General features: G+C 33.8%; 1 protein-coding gene and 1 long non-coding RNA gene across 6 annotated transcripts in view; one reads left to right on the top strand and one right to left on the bottom strand.

The window, feature by feature from the left end:
- LOC306669065 overlaps positions 1 to 20,937 on the bottom strand; it is a 512,353-nt gene that overhangs the window by 73,663 nt on the left and 417,753 nt on the right. The window lies entirely within an intron of this gene.
- N4BP2 (NEDD4 binding protein 2) overlaps positions 1 to 20,937 on the top strand; it is a 78,782-nt gene that overhangs the window by 42,674 nt on the left and 15,171 nt on the right. For all 5 annotated transcript variants that reach the window (XM_079152770.1, XM_079152772.1, XM_079152771.1 and 2 more), the window contains 8 exons: positions 213 to 2,581; positions 3,356 to 3,441; positions 3,971 to 4,016; positions 6,005 to 6,201; positions 10,295 to 10,413; positions 14,372 to 14,510; positions 18,486 to 18,674; positions 19,658 to 19,826. In XM_079152770.1, coding sequence (XP_079008896.1) covers positions 213 to 2,581; positions 3,356 to 3,441; positions 3,971 to 4,016; positions 6,005 to 6,201; positions 10,295 to 10,413; positions 14,372 to 14,510; positions 18,486 to 18,674; positions 19,658 to 19,826 — 3,314 coding nt within the window. The remainder of the gene's footprint in view (positions 1 to 212; positions 2,582 to 3,355; positions 3,442 to 3,970; positions 4,017 to 6,004; positions 6,202 to 10,294; positions 10,414 to 14,371; positions 14,511 to 18,485; positions 18,675 to 19,657; positions 19,827 to 20,937) is intronic.

The raw sequence follows: 20,937 nt of genomic DNA, 5'->3' as shown, positions 1-20,937 counted from the left end.
GGGATCGAACTCAGGGCCTTGTGCTTGTGAGGCAAGCACTCTACCAGCTGAGCTATCTCCCCAGCTCTATAATTTTAATGTAGTTTTATTTTAAGAATTTTTTTGGAATAACTTATAAGTGCCCTGTCTTTCAATTGAATACTTCTTAAATCATGGTATTAATGGTAACACTAAGAAACTTCCTTATGTTTCTTTTAAAAAACATCTTACAGCCCAAGAGACAATGAAGATATTATGTCTGAAAAAGAAGAAAATGTTTTATCCTCATCGCTGAAGCATCTAGAATTAATTGAAGAGAAGAATCTTGAAGTGACCAAAGAAAATGTGTTGTCTGAGAATGTTACATATCTCCCCCACACAGATTTAAACAAAGGAAGGAAAGAAATAAGTGGTATCAATTATAACATTCAGACCGAGTTCATTCAGGAAGCTCCACACATGTATCTTTCAGACTCTGGAAGCAAAGTCCAAGCAACAGAAAAGAGCGAAAAAGAAAAGCAAGTAGAAATGACATCAGAAAAGCAGTGTATTAAAACTGATGCAGATGGAGTATCACCAAGTATTTGCTCTCGTGAGAATAATCAAGAAGACTGTGATCTGGCAAATACTGTACCACTTCAAAATGAGAAGTCTTCACCTGGTGAAATATTAGAAGAAAGAACAACAGTAAAGAAAAAAGCCTTTGGGAAACAAAAAAGCAAATCACCTTTGGAAAAGTTTCCAAGACATGAACTATCGAATTTTGTTGGTGATTGGCCAGTTGATAAGACTATTGGTCAGAGAACAAAAAGGAACCGAAAATCTGAAAAAACTTCATCTATACAAAGTGACAAAAAATTTAATCGCCCTCAGTCACGCAAAGTATTAGATAATAGTGTGTCCCTGAATACAGATCATATCCAACAACAGGGATCTCCATATGAAAGTGTAGAGGAAGGCAAGAAATCACAATGTGATGATTCTTCAGAATTTCTCGATAGCTGTAAATATGATACTTACAAAAATCCTGAAAAAAATTCATTCAGTATTGTGGGTGACTGGCCTTCATCTGATTCTTTAGCTCAGAGAGAGCATAGATCAAAAATGCCTAAGGCTGGTTTAAGTGAACCCAACCTAGAATTTGGAACTAATGATAATATGAATGAAATATCCTTATACACAACACATGAGGCCTGTTGGGGCACATGCACTGAAGAACTAAAATCGTTGGGTAGCAGCTCCACTCTACGAAGTGCTGACATGATAACCAGTGAAATGACCCATGAGAATCAAACTTGTCTAAGTAAAATGATTCATGGGCAGCACACGCTGCCTCTAACTTTCACTAGTAGTACAGCAAATATTGCTGGAGTAGTAGGGCCACAAATCCTTGCTGAATTTCCAGGGGAAATGCCTAGAGGAGTCCCTGGAATAGAAATAGGCATTTGTACCCAGACTGAACCACAGGATTTTGCTCTTTTATGGAAACTAGAAAAGAATAAAATCAGTGTTTCAGATTCTATCAGAGTATTAACAGGAAGATTAGATGGATTTAAACCAAAAGCTTTCAATATTAACACAAAATCAAATGTTCAAGAGACAATTCCATATAGGGTAATGTATGATAAAAGCACATATGTTGAAGAAAGTGAACTTACCAGTGCCGATGAATCTGAAAATCTTAACATCCTTTGTAAGCTATTTGGATCTTTTTCATTAGAAGCCCTCAAAGACTTATATGAAAGGTGTAATAAAGATATTATTTGGGCCACAAGTCTTCTGTTGGATTCTGAAACTAAATTATGTGAGGATACTGAATTAGAGAATTTCCAAAAATCATATGATGAATCACAAGTTGGGCCATTTTCTATGGGATTGAATTTGAAGGAAATTATTAGCCAAAGAGAAACAGGGGAGGATTCTAATTCTTCTGTGCCAGAAGTTAGCCCTGGAATCTGTATCACTAATATACAATCTAGCTGTAATGCTGAAAAAGTAAACTCAGAGCAGTCAGAAATAAGAACCATAACTCCTGAAAATCCTGGCTCAATAACAAATGTATTTCCTAGTACTGCTGTAGATCTGAAGAGTAATAGTGAAGTAATTCCTAACAGCCAAGTAGAACGTTCAGGTTTATGTAACTTCAAGCCATCTCTTCCAGCTATTCTAAAATCAGCTACCCCTAAAGATGTGAGTGAAATAGAGAACAGTTTAATAGCTGCAGAGACTGGAGATGGTATACATTCTTTATATTTTTCAGATATTTTAAACTCTGTATCAAGTACTTCAAATCTTGAATTGAATGAAGAAGTTTATTTTACTGACTCTTTAGAAATTAAAAAAAATGAAAATCTTCCAAAGGATTATGTGAAATTTGTGAACACTGACGAATTTATGAATGAAGATGAACAGGAAATGGAGAAAATTCTAATGGCAGGAAGTAATTTGTCAACTGAAGTTAGTGAAGAAGATAAAACTGAAATATTGAATCCCATGCCAGTGATGGCCAAATCTCTGACCATAGACTGTCTGGAATTGGCATTACCCCCAGAGCTGGCTTTTCAACTCAATGAATTATTTGGTCCAGTTGGTATTGATTCAGGTAAGGAAAAACTAAATTACCTATAATGTGTGTGTCTTTGTGTGAAAGAATATATGGGTTTCTATTTAATTGCAAAATTATTTCATATGTTATCTGAAACAAAAATAATTTGTTTTCTAACTGCACATAGTGTCTTATTTTTTGCACAGCATGTTTTTAGAAGATTTAATAAAATGGAATTGGAAGAAGTAGAGAATATTTTAAAAAGTTTGTATCTATCCCATGTTTGAATTGAACATTTACTGTGTTATTTATCTCACACTTAAACAGATGAACTTTTTTGAGTCCTCTGGTGTTACTCCAGATAAATTTAAGGCAAGAATTAATTTCTTAGAACGCACTTACTGAAAAATCTCAACTAATGGAAGTGAATCAATTACATGTATTGAAACTAAGGAAAGTGAATAACTTGGATTCATTATGAAACTTTTTATAACTGCACCAGTCAAGAAGTGTAAAAATGTGCTGGGGTTATGGCTCGGTGGAGTGCTTGCCTAGCATGTGTGAGCCACTGGGTTCAATCCTCAGGCACCACATAAAAATAAATAAATAAAACAGAGGTATTGTGTCAATCTATAACTAAAAATATATTTTAAAAAAGTGTGAAAACAATGACAACATAAAAATATTCCAAGAGGCTTACTAAATAGACATGCATACGTTACTAATTAATAATACAGATTAATTTTATAATACATGTGGTAGTTGATACATTTTCTGCAAATGTGTAATGAGTAATGATTATATTTTCTTTTCTTTTTTTCCGTTCACAAGGGTCTCTAACAGTTGAGGATTGTGTGGTTCATATAGATCTGAATCTGGCTAAAGTGATCCATGAGAAATGGAAAGAATCTGTAATGGTTGGTAGGCTTCTTTGTATGAAGAGCTCCTTTTGTGTCTTATTTTGTTACCTTCGTTTTCAATAAAATCTACCATATTATATAAAAGAGTTCTATTGAATTTTGACTTTGAGAGAGAATGAACTTTTACTAGTTAACAGATTATTGATAGTTTTTCTCTTTTCAGTATTTGAGCTATTTTCAGACTGACCAAATTATGTAATTAGCATTGAAGCTCAATGAGATTGTTGATTTTTTTTTTTAAGGAAAAAATAAACAGTGAGTTTTTTATTCCCTAAAAGACTGCAATATGAATTCATTAAACGTGAAAAACAATTAAAAAAATGCAACAGAAGAGCTCTTTAAGTGGATCAATATGTAGATATAGCTATATTTATAATTTCATTTATCTAGTTTTATTGTTTTACTTATAGTTAGTAAGAACAATTTACAGTTATACAAGAAGAAATGATTTCTAGAGAAAAATAATATGGCTTGTTTACCAACGCACCCTTCCTTTGTTAATCCCGTGCTCTGCATGTGTGTTTAGGAGCGACAAAGACAAGAGGAGGTATCTTGTGGCAAGGTTATGCAAGGTAAAGCACGTATTTTTTATTTCTGATATTCTTGTCTTGATGTTGAAACTGGGGTGTGTGTGTGTGAACTCATTCTGAATATCCTTCCAAAAATATGTTACTCATAAATTTTGATTTGCAAATGAAGTTCTTTAAAAGTATTTAACATTGACTCCCTCCCTTCCTTCCTTCCTTGCCTTCTTTTTTTTTTTTTTTTTTTGTACTAGGGATTTAATCCAGGGCTGAGCTACATCCCTAGCCCTTTTTTATTTTTTATTTTGATATTTTGAGATAGGGTCTCACCAAGTTGTTTAGGGCCTCGCTAAATTGTTGAAGCTGGTGTTGAACTTGTGATTCCTCCTGCCTCAGCTTCTCTAGCCCATGGGATTATAGGCATGCCCCACTATGCTGGGCTTTAATGTTAAGGTGGTCTGAGGCAGCTGGATGGGGGCGGGCATCAGGCAGCTCCCTACCAAAGAACAACCAATCAGACGCTGACAGATAAACCCTAGTGGCGTCTTGCAGCCGCCAGCCAACCCCAGGGGACACTGAACCCTCAAGCCTTCCCCCATCTATCCTGGACTATAAAACCCGCCCCATCAGGGCTGCAACCCAGGTTCCCTGGCCCTCCACCCTGACCTTCATTCTGGAGGACTGGTGGTGAATCTCGCCCTAGAACCAATCCCAATAAAGCTTTGTTCAGCCTCTTTGGTCTGACTCCTATCAGATCACCTGCATTCGATCTTACATTTAACATTGATTTTAGTTTTAGATGGGCATAACATCTCTATTTTATTTATTTTTATGTAGTGCTGAGGATCAAACTCAGTGCCTCACACATACTAGGCAAGCATTTTACCGCTGAACCACACTGAATCTTGATAGAAAATAAAAAAGGAGAATAAAACTTCTGTATTTTATCTTTATCATGAGTGCTGTGGAACACCTAAAGTATGCTTTAATACATATAGTCAGAGTGGTCCCTGTTAAGGTTTTGCTCTACATGAATGAAAAGTATTTTGGTTTGAGAGCAATAAAGTATAATGTGTTTGAGAGCATTGTTGAATTATTACGTGGTTATTCAGAATTTTCATTGATGTTAATATTTTAGAGCACAAAGGGCAGCCTGCTTTTTTGGTACATCCCGACAACTTGAAAATACTTGTTTGCAGATGACTCCTTTAGGGCAACATTGTCTTCAGTGATTTCTGCAGGGTGGCAGAAGTGTTGATAAGGGTCCTCCTTTTGTTCATGAATTCCCCCAGGCATCTCTTTTGTCCACGCCCCACTGTGACCAAGGCAGAGAGCTCCAGGTTAAGATTCTGAGGCTTTGCTTCAGTTCAGACCATGCTCATGTCATAGCTTCTAGAGTTAAAGCTGTCTGAGGGGTAGAAGAGCCTGGGGTGTGTGGTGGTTGTGGGAATGCCAGTGTTTGCTGTTTCTTCTCTCCTCGGGAAACGAGCAATATATCAGCGTGTGTCAGTGTTCTGTAGAGATGCTGAAATGTTACACATTAAATTCTGTTACCATGAACTTCTTAGAATGTTCAGTTCTTTATTTTGAAAATCATTCGCTCAATATTTAGTGTGCCTTCAGTGAGTTATAGATTTGCCAAAATATCCATCCTCTCAGTCCTTGTAGTAGCTGGGCAGAACTGACCAGTAGGTTCAGTTGCTTACTTCCATTGGCTATAACTTTCTCTATTTATCAGTGTCTTAAATACTTGTCACCATCATATGAAAAAGAATGGGAAATGGTAAGTTGATTAATAGTTATATCCAGATCAATGCTCATTTGAAGAATTCCTACACTTACACATATTATTTCTTGTTTGCTATTATGTGAAGATGTATTTTGAAATTTCAGAGCTATATTATACTTAAAAGCTACAAAGCAAAATCAAAACAACAGCATGTTTCTGTGACCTCTGAGGTAGATGCAACAGTGAATAGTGTTTGTTTTGTACACTGATTGTTGAGGATTTGACAATATTTATATTGCACTTGTAGATCCTTCCCTGGTTGGACATATTGCTCTTGATAATCCTGAACAAAAATCATCTCAGAGAGCAGGCAAAAAATTACTGAAGACTGTAGCAGCACCCGAAATGCTCCCCTTGTTGGATCATTGGAATACTCAAACTAAAAAAGTATCACTCAGAGAAATAATGTCAGAAGAAATTGCCTTACAGGAAAAACATGATTTGGTATGAGTTAGCACAAATATTAAGCTATTGTTTTTGATTCTAGTTGATGATGCTTATTTTGATTTTCATTTAATTCTTTTTCCTAGTTTGGACCCCATACTTAACCCTGTTGAAGTTAATGTTAAAATTGCAAAATGTTTTAAATATAATCTGAAGCTGGAGGTTTTTGTTCTAGGTAGTTGATACTCTAACAATAAGCCACTTGTGTCATTTTAGATTTAATTGCGCAGGCAATTGAACTACATCTTTCTTAGCTTTTGACATTTATCTCTAATTTTTTATTTCAAGAAAAAAAATGAAAGGTCTATATTTAAAGATAATTTCATATATAAATTGTAATGAAAATGTCTGTCTTGTTATTAAAAATGTATCCATTCTTTTTTTTTTTTTCCTAGTATTGGGGATCAAAACCAGGGCTTCACCTGTGCTAACAAGCATTTTACTACTGAGCTACATCGTTAACCCTAAGTTGTGCCCATCTTGAAACAAAATTGTTAAGAGAAAAATTTCAGAAATGTGTACATTTCAATTTGAAATTATTCTTTTCTTGCTTTCATTTAAATAACTTCAAGTGAAAGCTGTTCTTGACTTGGAATGTTGTTTACTTTTTTTAACATTTGTGGTACTGAGATTGAACTCAGGGCCTTGCAGATACCAGGCAAACACTCTACCATTGAGCTACTTCTCCAGTCCTTGAATGTTATTTACTTTTGTTCCTTATTCAGCATATCTAATTGTATGCAGCCATCAGTGAATTAGATTTCTTTTTCATTTCTTCTTATTCCTCTGAATTCTGAAAATTAGAATTAAGAAAAATCTAAATGACTAATGACTAAAATCCCAATGACTTGGGAGGTTGGGCAGGAGGATTGCAAGTTCGAGGCCAACCTGGGCAATTTAGTGAGACATTCTCTCAAGGTAAAATAAGGGCTAGAGGTGTGACTCAGTGATAGAGGGCTTCTGGGTTCAACCCCCAGTACCACACATCCACACACACAGAGAAAATAATTTGAAAATTAAAATGGAAAAGACCTTAGAGCTTATTTAGTTTAGTTCTCAATATAAAAAAAGCATAATTCTTAGATGGTAATCTTAAAACATTTATATATTTCTTACTTATTTGACTGCTTAATGAAGCACATTTATATTTATTTGGCCATAACACATGAAATTGGGACATAGGAAGAATGATAAGATTCCTCATATTTATTTTTCCTAGTTACCTTGTTAATTAAATTAGAAATATGCTACTATTCCCATCTTTGCACCCTTATATAATTGAGGAAACAATCTCTTCAGGTATTGTCTTAATGATTTTACTGTTGTTTTAAATAATCTTCTTAACTTACATATGTAATGCATTGGAGAAATGGAATTTCTTTAAAAAAATAAGGAAAGCCTAGCACCTATGCCCAAATGCTGTGATACTTTTGCTGAAATGCCATTTTCTACTACTACATATCCTTTTGGTTCTAACCAGCCTCTTAATCGCTCAGTATAATAGTGAACAGATGAACTTCTTTTGACTTTACCACTTAAGGCATTTTTTTCTATCAGTGATTTTTGCTTTTTGCTTTTTTTTTTTTAATGAGTTGGGTAATAGAAGGTAGATGACTTGGTCCCAAGAATATCTGTAAATGGAGCCTCAGTGAGAGAATATTTTTGTTTTCTCTTTATTCTTTGTCCCCAAAGGAGAAATAAATTTTGCATATTTTAAGCAAAAATTATAAAACAATGTAAAATATATGAATCGAAAAATTAGTTCTAAAATGATTAAGGTTCTGAGTTCCAGTTTAATTGATAAGATGTTAGAATTTGTAGTTTAGAAACTTTATGACCTGGTGGAATTGCTAGTAAATCTAATTGTTGAATTTTTTTGGTAAATTCAGATTTTAATGCATATCTTAAATAAAATGTGAAATACTTGAAATTTTTGAGGTAGATTGTTTCACTTACCTTTGTGCTATGTTCAGTTTTTTTTTTTTTTTTTGAAAGAAAAACAAGTTTATTTGCTTTCTGCACCTCCAAGATTCAGTGGTGATAAAGGGGTGCCATAATTGTAAGAAACAGTGCTGTACAAAAGGAATAGAGTGACACGTAGTAGTTGCTCATCTCAGCAATCCTGAAATTGGGCTGAAGCCCCACCCTGCTGCCTTTTTTTTTTTTTTTTTTTTTAAGCAGGCCCAGTCTTGATTTTGGGTGGGGGGGGGGTGGAGTTCTGTTTTATCAATTACTTTTCCTGGTCATATTTTTACCTATGTATTTCCTCTTTAATGTTTGGTGTTATAAATAGCTTAAATATGGCTAGGTTGTAGAACAAAACTCTCCTAGAATTGTCCTGAATTATTGTGATTTTTTTTTTGGGGGGGGGGAGTGAGTACCAGGGATTGAATTTAGGGGCACTCGACCAGAGCCACATCACCATCCCTATTCTGTATTATACTTAGAGACAGGGTCTCACTGACTTCCTCAGTGCCTTGATTTTACTGAGGCTGGCTTTGAATTCTCCATCTTCCTGCCTCAAACTTCTGAGCTGCTGAGATTACAGGTGTGCGTCACTGCCTGACTTAATTTTTAAACGTAGAAAATTTCACTCACCTTTATTACCTTTGAAATTTTATAAGAAGGTATCTCTCAGAGAATAGGATCTTTGTAGCAAACAAAATTAATTATATCATGAAATCTACAGTATTCACTTAAATCCCTTTTAGAATATTTACCATATGCTGGCTTCGATGGTTCACTCCTGTAATCCCTGACAGAGTCAGGGTGATTCCAAGATGGAGGCTAGCCTTATCAATTACCAGACCCTAAGCAGTTTAGCAAGACCTTTTCTCAAGACTGAAAAGAAAAGAAAAAAAAACCAGGGATATAACCCAGTGGGTAAAGTGCCACTGGGTTGAATCCCCAGTACCAAAAAAGGAGAAAAAAAAAAAAAAGAGTATTTATCATAATGTAAGTTAGCATTAGAACAGGTTGTTTTAAGAAAGTTCTTTTGGTCTGCCAGTTTTAGACAGATCTGCAAATGAATTGTGAAAAATAACAGTAACAGTTCTCATATACCTATTTTGGAGTAAATATATTTGTGAAAATTTTTAAAATAATTTTAGTTCTAAGGTTTTCTGTCAACCTGAATTTGCAACTTATTTGTACATTGTAGTTTCTGCCCATTGAGGAGAATATGTTTTTGAGGACGTTGTTCACAGCATCACAGTGTCCCTTTTATGAAGACCCATGGGAGAAATTTCTCTCAGGTCTCAGTACCAGAAAAGCTGTACTTCTCCTGAGCAACTGGTTTGTTTCTGTTTTATGGACACTGAGAATCTTTGTTTCCCTCTTTGCTTGGCCACTAAGAGACTCAGAACTAAATTTGTGGCCCACCATTAGCAATTGTACAGGATTTTGTGGCATGGATTTATGTACTAATTTTACTTGCCTGCTTTGTCCTATATGCTTATCTTTATTTTCTCTGATCTCTTGGCTTCTTTATGTATTTATATCCTATTTATTTATATATATAGTCATGTGCCAATTAACAACACGGTTAGTGTTCTTAGAAATGTGATGTTAGGCCATGTCATTGTTGAGTGAACATCATAGAGTGTACTTGCTTGAGCCCCGAGAGTATAGCCTACACACTTAAGCTGTGGTTATACTCACCATGGAATGTGTTGTCCATCATTGACCGAAATGGTGTTATGGTGTTATGTGGTGCATGACTCTGTGTGTGTGTGTGTATATATATATTTATACGTATATTTATATGTATACATATATTTATCCTTTTATATAAAATGGTTGTATTGGATATGTATATATGAATATGTGTGTATGTATTTATACATTCATGCACATCTGTGTGATTGTATATGTAGTTATATATTTATGAGAAACTTAAAATACTTTCCAAAAATGGGATATAAATAAATAGTGCAATAATACACTACTAACTTCAGCCTTAAATCAGTGAAGAAAGTCTGTGATTACTTATAAATTCTTAGTCTTTTTGCAACAAAATAATCATGCTTTTGGTCAGCATTGTGCTTGTATTATAAATTTCATCTTAAAGGTGATTTTTATGTTTTTATTTTAGAAAAGGGAGACACTTATGTTTGAAAAAGATTGTGCCACTAAACTAAAGGAGAAGCAGCTCTTTAAGATATTTCCAGCCATTAACCAAAATTTTCTGGTGGACATTTTCAAGGATCACAAGTGAGTGGTAGGAGGATTATCTAGAATTTCTGCTCTGATGTCACTGAAAGCATATGCTAAATAATCTTTTTTATTTTTCTAATTATAAAATAATATAAATAAATTTAAATGAAATATATATAATATAGAAGGCAAAACAATTCCTGGCAATTCATATTCTTCAGTGTTTTTCTTACATGCGTGCTAATGAATATATGCCTTTTTGCTTCTGTGTATATATAAGTAGACATATATTTCACAAAATAAGACATTTTATTTTATGTACTGATTTTGTTGTTTTGCTGGTGTTCATTTTTCCTGTCCATACATTGTGACTTGCTCTTTTCTTTTTCAAGCCTAAGGATTAGTCCAAAGTACCATAATTTTTTAAATATATCTCTGTGGATTTTTTAACTGTAAGAAAATTAGAAACTATGTTACAGAAAGCATCCCTGGATGTGAATCTTTGTGTACATGGGTGAATGGTATTGTAGGATAATTCCTAAAAGTGAAATTGTTGGTTTGTAGAGTGTGTCCATTGAAAATTTTTATAGTTAATGCCAAATTTCCTTTAATAAAGACTGTCTGTATTAAGTATATGTACTGGGAGTATAACTTCCCTGAATATTAGGAACTTAAAAAATTTTTGCCAATCTGATAGGACAAAGATATTTCATTATACTAATTATAAGTAAGGTTGACCCTTTTAAATTTTATTTCTTGCCAGGCATGATGGTGCACGTTTGTAAACCCAGTGACTCAGGAGGCAAAGGCAAGAGGATTGCAATTTTGAGACTAGCCTCAGCAATTTAGCCAGGCCCTGACTAAAAATAAAAAGGGTGGGATATAGCTTAGCTGTAGAAGGCCCTAGGGTTCAACTCCCAGTACCGCATGCATAGATAAATAATTTCTACCAGTTGCTCACCTATTTTTGTTTTGTATTGTTTTGCCTTACTGGGGATTATCTGCTATTGAAAGTTTAAGTAACTTGGTACTTTGAAGATTCTGAGCTAACACCTCTACCACTGAGCTACATCCCCACCCCTTTTTGAATTTTTAAAAAAATTTTTGAGACAGTCTTCTTTCAAACTTGTGATCATCCTGTTTTCACTTCTACTTTAAGCTTCACCTTTGGCCTGTTTGTCTTTGGGTTCTTTCTACCTCTATCTGGGCTTTATAGATCATACATACATAGTCTTTGTTAAGATAGGTTTCAATTATTGTTTCTGCTGTGATACTAATCTTTTAACCATATAGTCTCTTTTGCCATACCTATGTTTTATTTTGTTATGTTTTAGAAAATCTTTTATTAGTTACTGAGTTTTGTCTTATTTAGGAAGTCTGTTTTACCCCAATATTATAAAAATATTTCTTCAGTATTTTTAATAAAATTTTAAAAATCTACCCACCATTTTTATGAGTGTGGTAGAGATTTAGAAACGAGGTAGAGAGTTAACTTGTTTTTCCAGATAATTGAATGAATGGGTCATTCTTAATTATCCTATATTTGCAAAAATTAGTTCCAAATAGATACCTTTTTACAGTCTAATATGTTGACCTTTAGTTTATCGACATCATTTCAATCACAATAATGGATTTCTGGAATAAAACCTATATTACTTTTAGACTTTTTTTCCCCCTTTTAATGTAGCATAGGAATTGATCTACTAATTTATCAGGATTTTTGCAGCAATAATTAAATGAGATTGGTCTGTGATTTTTTTTTTTTTTTGTTCTTGTGCTATTTTTGTCAGATCTAGGTTTCAGGGTTTTATTTGATCTCAGGCAAGACTGCTAGTTTTTGTCTGCTGTGGAAAGTTTGAAGGTTCTGAGCTTGTACCTTTTTGGAGAAAGGGCTTTTAGAACCTTTTACTATCTTTTTAAAAAAATGTACCTTTATTTATTTATTTATTTATATATATATTTATTTATTTATGTGTGGTGATGCTGAGGATCGAACCCAGTGCCTCAACTTTTGCTAGGCAAGTGCTCTATCCTGAGCTACAACCCCAACCCTTGCCCTATCTTTTTAAGTTATTGCTTTACTAAGATGTTTGCCTTTTTGTCAAGAGTCATTTCTGATAATTTGTCTTCCAAAAAATTATCAATTTTACCTACGTTCTCAGGTTTATTGTTTTTTAGTTGTATAAAATGTTCTTTTGTACTTAAAAACACTTTTATATTTGTTCATATGCTTTTTTCCTTTGCTAATATTGCACTTTTTTTCCCTGTTTTCCCTCTTTATGATACTATCCATTAAACAATAAGCTTTTGGTTTATGGGTCAAAGTCTAATTTTTTTTTAATTTTACAGTTTTTTTGTTTGTATTTGCTGATTCCTTTTTTCTTAAAATTTGTTAGTATATTTTCAGTTCTTTTGTTAATTCATTTCCTTTCAATCTTTTTTTTTTTTTTTTTTTTTTGCAGTGCTGGGGATTGAACCCAGGGCCTTGTGCTTGCAAGGCAAGCTCTCTACCAACTGAGCTATATCCCCAGCCTGTCCTTTCCAATCTTGAGGGCTTGAATTGTCTTTATATTGTTTTTGTTTTGACATATGCTATTTTTATTTTCATTGTTTTCTAATATAATCTCCAATTGCAGTGTTTACCCAAGAGTTGTTAATTTTCTAAATGGTTTGATGACTTTGGCACTGATATTAGGGAAGGTTGTTTTGTTCTTGTTGTGCTGGGATCCAAGAAAATGGCCTAAAAGAATTCTATTTTTTGGAATTTGAGATTTTCTTTGTGGTTTAATACATGATCCGTTTTTATAAATATTATATGAGTACTTTTGAAAAGAACATTCTCTGCTGAGTAAGCAAAGTTCTAAATAAGTCATTTAAATTGTTTTTGAATAGTATTATTCCAATTCATAATTTCCTTATTTATTTTTATTACCCAACCAACAGTTTTCTTGTAATTATGTGTTAAAATCTCCAAAGGGTTGGAGGATAGGGAGGTGTTGCTGGCATTTGGTAGCTTTCTTCTGTTGGGGCAGGGAGGGGCCGGAGGATTTGAGTTGAAACAGTCCAGAGTTATGTTCCCCAGGCAAGGTGAGAGGGTTGGTAAGTCCTTTCTGGGGATGATCAGAGTGATTGATTATTCAGGCACTTGGAGTGGGTGGTTTTCTGCCAACAGTGGATGATTCTTTTAGCAAACAGTAGCTTCAGTTTCATTATGGTAAGGAGAGTAGATGGGCTTCCCAAGTCTCTGGGATTACAGGTGTGGGGCCACCATGTCCAACTGGCAGGTAATTTTAAGGACTCAAAAGGATATGGATAGTTGCTGGTAGCATCCAGCCCCTAGAAACCCCTCTGTATTGAGTTTTATGAGGCAACAAAATGAGAGGACTAAAGTGAAATTGGAAGTCCCAAATGGCTCCCCTTCACAAGTCATCTGTAATAAATTGAAGAATAGTAAAATACACACTATTTAGGTAACTGGCTGTCGCATTTCAAAAATACTCAGATGTGGTCAGCTCTTCATTATCTGGCCAGTGGAAGAGATAAGAGGCACAAATAGTCTGAAATAATGAGTAGTGTGAAATAATTTATAATTTTCTTTGAAATGAATTTATTTCGATATTAGAACATGAGGGTATCCAGTTATTCAATTTGTAAAATTTCATACAGATAATATATACAATATTATGTAGATAATATAGATAATATAATCACCCTTCATAACACAACAGAACTTCTTGCTCTTATGTAACTATAACTTAGTACCCATTGATCAACCTTTCCCATCCCTCCTTCCCTCCAATGTTACCTTGGAAATTTTTTAAAGTTAGTTTTTGTGAGCCTGTTACTTATCACTTTCCTGTAGATCATTCTTGACTCTTTGAAATATACAATGAATATTTAATTTCAGTGTTGAAAACTTATATTTTACAAAATGCTTAAAGATTGCTTATACTAATGTCTCCACATATTTTATTTTCATATATTGACATTGTGTTTGTACTTAAACTTTCTACAGCTATTCATTAGAGCACACAGTGCAGTTTTTAAATTGTGTTCTTGAAGGAGATCCTGTAAAAACAGTTGTAGCTCAAGAGTTTGTTCACCAAAATGAGAATGTCACTTCTCATACTGCACAGAAGTCTAAAGACAAAAAGGTATGCAGTTACTTATTTTTCACTATAATGGTAGATAATTATACTTAAAAATATGATTTGTTCATTGAGTATAATAATTTAATGATTATTTCTCACCTTTTTGACTTTATGGGAAATTTAATGACCAATAGCATATTTGGTTTAGAATTCTCTGTGCACCCCAGAGTACTGAATATATATAGCTGATTTTTTTTTCTTTAATATCAGTGTGCATGATAGGCATCTGAATTCTGCGCAGACTCTTCTGTCATAGATACAGTAGAGTATAAAGCTTAAAAGCAGTGGGTTTTATAATAGAATCAGTCTTAGAGTGTAAATATGTAGGCAGAAACATGACTTGAGAAAGTGCCATGCTTTTTCCCCCAAAGTTGTTGCACATTTTACATTGGAGTTGTTTTCTTAATTTATTTTTGTATTGTTCACTATAAATGCATGAAAAAAAATTGATTTTGTATATTAATCTTATAAAAGTATTAGACATTTTTGCAAAACTTTATCTCTTGATCTTTTTATCTTCTTCCTTTTTTCCTTCTTTGTCTCCCATCTTTCCGCCCTTCCTACTTTCTGACATGCTAGGCAAGAGCTCTATCAGGCTGGGGATGTAGCTCATTGGAAAAGCACTTGTTTGAATCCAATCCGTAACATCACCCAAAAAAAAAAAAAAAAAAAAAAAAAAAAGCACTCTCCTTGAGCTATATCCCCAACCCTATATTATTGTTATTTCTAAGACTTCTCAGTGATAAATTACATATTTCTTTTTTTCTTTGAATGTTTTACCATCACATAGTTGATATATTAGACTTGGGTAATTTTGGTATTCATGTGACCTATTAGTGCTGTTTGTGGAACAGGATATAAATGATACCTCTGATGCCTCTGGAAAATAAGGTATGATAGATAGATAGGTAGATAGATAGATGCCATTTATTAAAAAATGCAGATAGTATACAAAATGATCATGAGGACTTGTAGACTGGAAATGAAGGTTACTTCTCTGTCCTGATGGTATTCAAGGCATTGTGGGACATTCTGATGACAGGGGAGATGATAGGGAGGAGGGTATATTGCTTGAGGTGATTGGAAAATGTTGTAATCAGAAAAGGAGTTTATGTGAGTTATATAAACCTTGGCCAAAATGTTAATCTTTAAATTTATTCTGTTAATTAATCTTGCTCACAAAATATGGGCAGGTGTCACAAAACTGATAAAAATCTTAGGGTTTATAAGAAGAAGCATCTGTTTCCAGGACACCAAGGAACAAGTTACTAATGGGTATATCATGGTGCCAGTAACATTTTGCTTTGTCAGTTTTCACGAAACTAACATATTAAGTTATGTTTTATCAATACTACTACTTATTTCTTTAGCCTTTACTAAGATTTACAGGTTTGTTATCCATAGGAAATGATTTAACATTAGAGTGCATCAGGCTTTTAAGAGAATAAGTGGTACTTATATGGATTTTTAGGAAGCAAATATTTCCCTTGGCTCTTGTTAATTAAATTACAGAATACCACATTCTTATGAAATAAATATAAAAATGAGTGCCAGCTGCATTTTAAAAGAGTATCTGACAAAGTGTCTTTTATTAGTTACTGTTTTTTCTTCTTTAAAACAGATAATGAGGGGCTGGGGAGATAGCTCAGTTGGTAGAGTGCTTGCTCGGGTTCGATCCCCAGCACCCAATAAATAAATAAATAAATAAAAACAGGCAATTAAAGATCTCTTGTTAGAGAACCAAATATGAGTTGCATTTTTTTTAGTAAAGAGACCCTAATGGTGTAAGAGATTTATGATGTCCATAGCTCTAGGCAAATGCAGATTTAAAAAATTTCTACAATTTTTTATTAAACTGCCTCCCCCAAGTCTTTGATTTTATCAGGGAGGAGGTAAGCCAGGCACTCAGAATATTTGAACTTTAATATAAACTAGTCTGTGGTTAAGCACCAGCAAGAGTGACATAAGGAGATAGGATCTATGAATATTCTTATATAAGAAACATCCTTGCTTTGTTTTTTCATAAAATGTTAAGTGTTTGTTGCAAAAATTAATCAATTGATTTACATATTTTAGGTCTGGTAATGACTTAGAAGTTCAGTAATGTCATTATTCTTTCAAGCCTCTATAGTTCTAGGATCCAAATAAGCAAAAATATAATAGTGGAAAAATTATATAACCATCTACTAGTATATATTATACCAGTTTTGTCTAATCTTTCTTGACTTCTGAACTCTGTTCACAGACATGAAATTTGAAAAAAAAATTTTTAATGAACTAGTGTGATACATGTACATTACACAGTATACATTACAATTTTTGCCTAATACTTAACATATTAAATGATATTACACAAAAATTTTAAATTCATGTTAAGGATTATTTTATAGACATAATTTATCTTTTGATAATATTTCTAACAAAATAACAATTTCCAGCTTTTAAATCTTAACAAATAACCTACACTATTTACTTTCAGTTCATGATATCAGAAAAACATGATTTGTTTATGATATTGAAAAATTATAAATTTTTTTTGGTTTTAGTATTGAATGCTCATAAATGTTTATTAAATTACTTGGTATAGTACTTATTGCTTGGAATTCTTTTACTTTTTAAGGAAATAAGTTTAAGTAATATTAATTCCTCTCCTATGACAAGCTAAGAGATACTAAATTGCTGTTTGCAGGCGGTTCTTTGCAAACACCAAAAGAAGATAAATGAGATAAATTTGATATTAAAAAAATCACTGTATTTTCTTTCTTTCTTTTCAGAACTGGGGATTGAACCCAGGGGCACTCCACCACTTAGCTGTACTCTCAACCCTTTTTCATTTTTTAATTTTGAGACAGGTTATCACTAAGTTACCCAGGCTGTTCTTGAATTTATGATCCTCCTCCTCAGCCTCCCAAGTAGCTGGGATTATAAATGTGCACCACAGTTGCTTGGGCTATATTTCATTTTTTTTTAACATTGGATTTTTATAATCTAGAGATATTTGTGTGAGAATATTATTTTTAAAATGTAACTTTCCTCTTTGGTGGACAGCACTGAGGCAATTTACATAATGGTTATTTTCATTGTCTTGTATTTTATAATACAGTGACTTTTACTTTAAGGGTCCATTTCGGATAATAATCACATGATAATTTTTTAAAAAGATCTTTGAAATTAGGTAATAATTGACTTCAGTGGCTAGTGACTGATCTCAACTAATTAGCTGGTTGAAACTGCCCCATAAACATACAATCTTTATCAACTACCAGCCATGGTAACTCTACAAGGTCTTCTGTTTTGAAGCTGTTCTGTTATTCAGTTATTGTATCAATTGGGTTTTTAAGTTACTTTTTTTTTTTTTTTTTATTACAGTGCTGGGGATTGAACCCAGGGCCTTGGCACATGTTAGGCAAGTGCTCTACCACTGATATATCACCAGTTTTCAATTGAATTTTTAAAAAGATAAATTGAAATTTGTCATTTCTACCTTTAATGAGCTGAAACTTTTTTTTTTTTTTTTTTTTTTTGGGGGTGCTGGGAATCAAACCCAGGGCCTTGTGCTCACAAGGCAAGCACTCTACCGACTGAGCTATCTCCCCAGCCCCTAGCTGAAACTTTTGAATGACTTTGGAAACTAAAAATTGGAATTTCTCCATTGAATAAATGAGTTTTATTCTTTTAATATTTTATATTCTGACTTTTGGCCGATTTGTGACCTAATTGTATTTCAGTGACTTTAAGGAACCCCTCATCATCTCCTGAGATAAGAGTAGTTAAATGAGGGGTAACATTAATGATGTGAAAAAGTTACTATTAGTCAATAAATGCCTGACTTAAAAGGTAGACATGGGGAGAATCTGTTTTTTGAGAAGAAAGATGATAAATGAGAGAGCCCAATTTTTGTATGTATTTTCTGAAGATAAGATATATTTTTACCATTTTTTTTGCTGTCTTTGAATATTACTATGTAACATCTTATAGGCAAAGAAATCGAAGGAGACTGAAGATACCCCAAGCGAACCATCTTTCCAGGATTTCGAGTACCCTGAGTATGATGACTACAGGGCAGAAGCTTTCCTGCACCAGCAGAAGAGGATGGAATGCTATAGCAAAGCTAAGGAGGCTTACCGCATGGGGAAGAAAAATGTTGCCACCTTTTATGCCCAGCAGGTAAAGTAGAAAACTGATTATAATTCTTCTCTTTGTCAGTAATGGTATCTAAATAATCTTGAAGCAGATAACACTTGTATTGTGTTGTGATTAGATTACATTATGCTGGATGTGTTTGTATGTGTGGAGATTATATAAATGACATCAATAAGGCATTCTCATGTAAAGGAAACATGGTAGTGTGAATTTCATCTCCTTCGAATGCTCAGTTCTTTTATATTTATGGCTTACATGAATTACAGTTTATTCTGACAATTCATATTTTCTTTAAGATTAGATTCAGTCATTCAGTGCCATTTCTAAACAGGTAAGTTTTCTAGAGGAAAAGAAGCAGAATATTAATATTGATTATCTCATAGTGGAATTACAGGGTATTGGGCTTTCTGTTGTGTTTGAATTTCTAGTAATGTATCACTTTTACGGTCAGAAAAAGAAAATGACATTAATGTTTTTTAGGGAAGTTGAATTTCTACCTGGGCTCATTTTGCATGTTATTTTAAGAAAGCTTCTGGATTTACTTTTCATTTTCACGGTTCCACAATGGCTGTTTCATGATTGACCAGAAAAGGGTGTCAAGCTGGCATAGCTCTGTGAGCCCTAACAGCAGGGCCCTGGAGATGGCTGCAGGAGGTAACTGTGAGAGGGAATGACACTGGAACTCAGGATTATCAGGACACACCTTGTCATCAGTGGTAAACCCGTGGGCTCTTTCATGAGATGGCTAGTGTTTATTTTCCTTCTTTTATGATCTTTGGTTCAGAAAATTTGTTAGAAATAATGGTTCAATATTTTAAAACCACATTATAAATCTGTAGAAATTCACCTAAATTTTGGTGCAGTTCTTGAATTTTAGCCCATTGAATTATTTGAGATTTTAGGTTTATTGTTCTGCCTTTTATTTAGGGCAGAGGAAATGTTAGTTTCCTTATCATTTAAGTAGAAAATATCTGAAATGTCCATTGGTGATTTGTTGATAATTGAAGGGCAGTCTTCATGAGCAGAAGATGAAAGAAGCCAATCACCTCGCTGCTGTAGAGATCTTTGAGAAAGTCAATGCCTCCCTGCTGCCACAGAATGTCTTAGACCTCCATGGGCTGCATGTGGATGAAGCAATAGAACAGTTGATGACAGTTTTACAGCAGAAAACTGAAGGTAGGAGTATGGTGATGACACATTTTCTATTGTCAGTAGAATTGGTCTGTTGGTATAACCTGCAAATTCAGGAGCATCTGAATGTGCAGGCTGAGGATATCTGTGCACACATATAAATAGCTATATTCCTCATTCTTCCACAGAGCCTGTTCCATAGAGAATTCTCATTGTCTGACCATTATTAGCATTGTTTCCTTTTATATCTCTGTTTCGGTTGTTTGCTCTATTTATTGAAGGGAGGTGTAGTGTAGTCTGAGAATCTTTTTGACTTATAAATGGCACATTTCAGTGATATGTATCTGTGTTCAGTTGATGTTTATTAAGCAGTAGATATTTATAGAATATAAGTTGTTCAATTGATATTTAATAAAATAGAAAAGTAAGGTGATAGATTTTTGCAGAATTGTCACAAAAGGCAGGATTTCTCAGGTTTTCAGGGTGGCAGTACCCCTTCTTCCTTTCTGCCACTGCCTGCCTCTTCCTAGTTTTACTTCTTCCAGGGCTCTGGATGAAGATCTTTTCCATGCCTCCATGCAGTGTTGTATATTTCATGTGCATTGAAGTGTCTTGTTTGCTTAGCATCTTGTTTCCTTTTCATCATCAGGAGTCATCACTTCCATTTCATCATTACCCCTCACTCACTTCTATTCTGTGTGGTAAATAAAAGACGATAAGTCATTTCCACAAACTGGGAGAAACTCTTCAAGCTGATAGTAGCACTTATCAGAAAAGTTCAGTCATTTTTGGTTACCTCAGACTTAAATTAAAAGTCATCCATTTCATCATTACTAGAGTATTTTTTAATTCTCAACTTGGCTTTCTCTTTATCATTCATCTTACTGGGGAGATGCTGTAGCCCCATGCCTCAGCTGTTACCCTTTGAGTTCATAGCCCTGTGCTGTCATTGATAGCTGTGTTGTTCTGTTTGATTATTTACATACATTTTAGAAAACTTACTTCACATGGTTTATCAATTTAATATATATCTCTTGTAATTAAAGAGTTGGCTAAGTAGGATTGTTATACAGAGTTGAAATTTCAACTTTTTATTATGACATATTGCAATCATTTTGAAAAGGTTATAGAATAATATAATAAATACCTATGTACC

This window comes from Sciurus vulgaris (genome assembly GCF_902686455.1).
Source record: "Sciurus vulgaris genome assembly, chromosome: 9".
Lineage (NCBI taxonomy): Eukaryota > Metazoa > Chordata > Mammalia > Rodentia > Sciuridae > Sciurus > Sciurus vulgaris.
The sequence above is the reverse complement of the archived record's forward strand: the minus strand, read 5'-3'. Positions and strand labels throughout refer to the sequence as shown.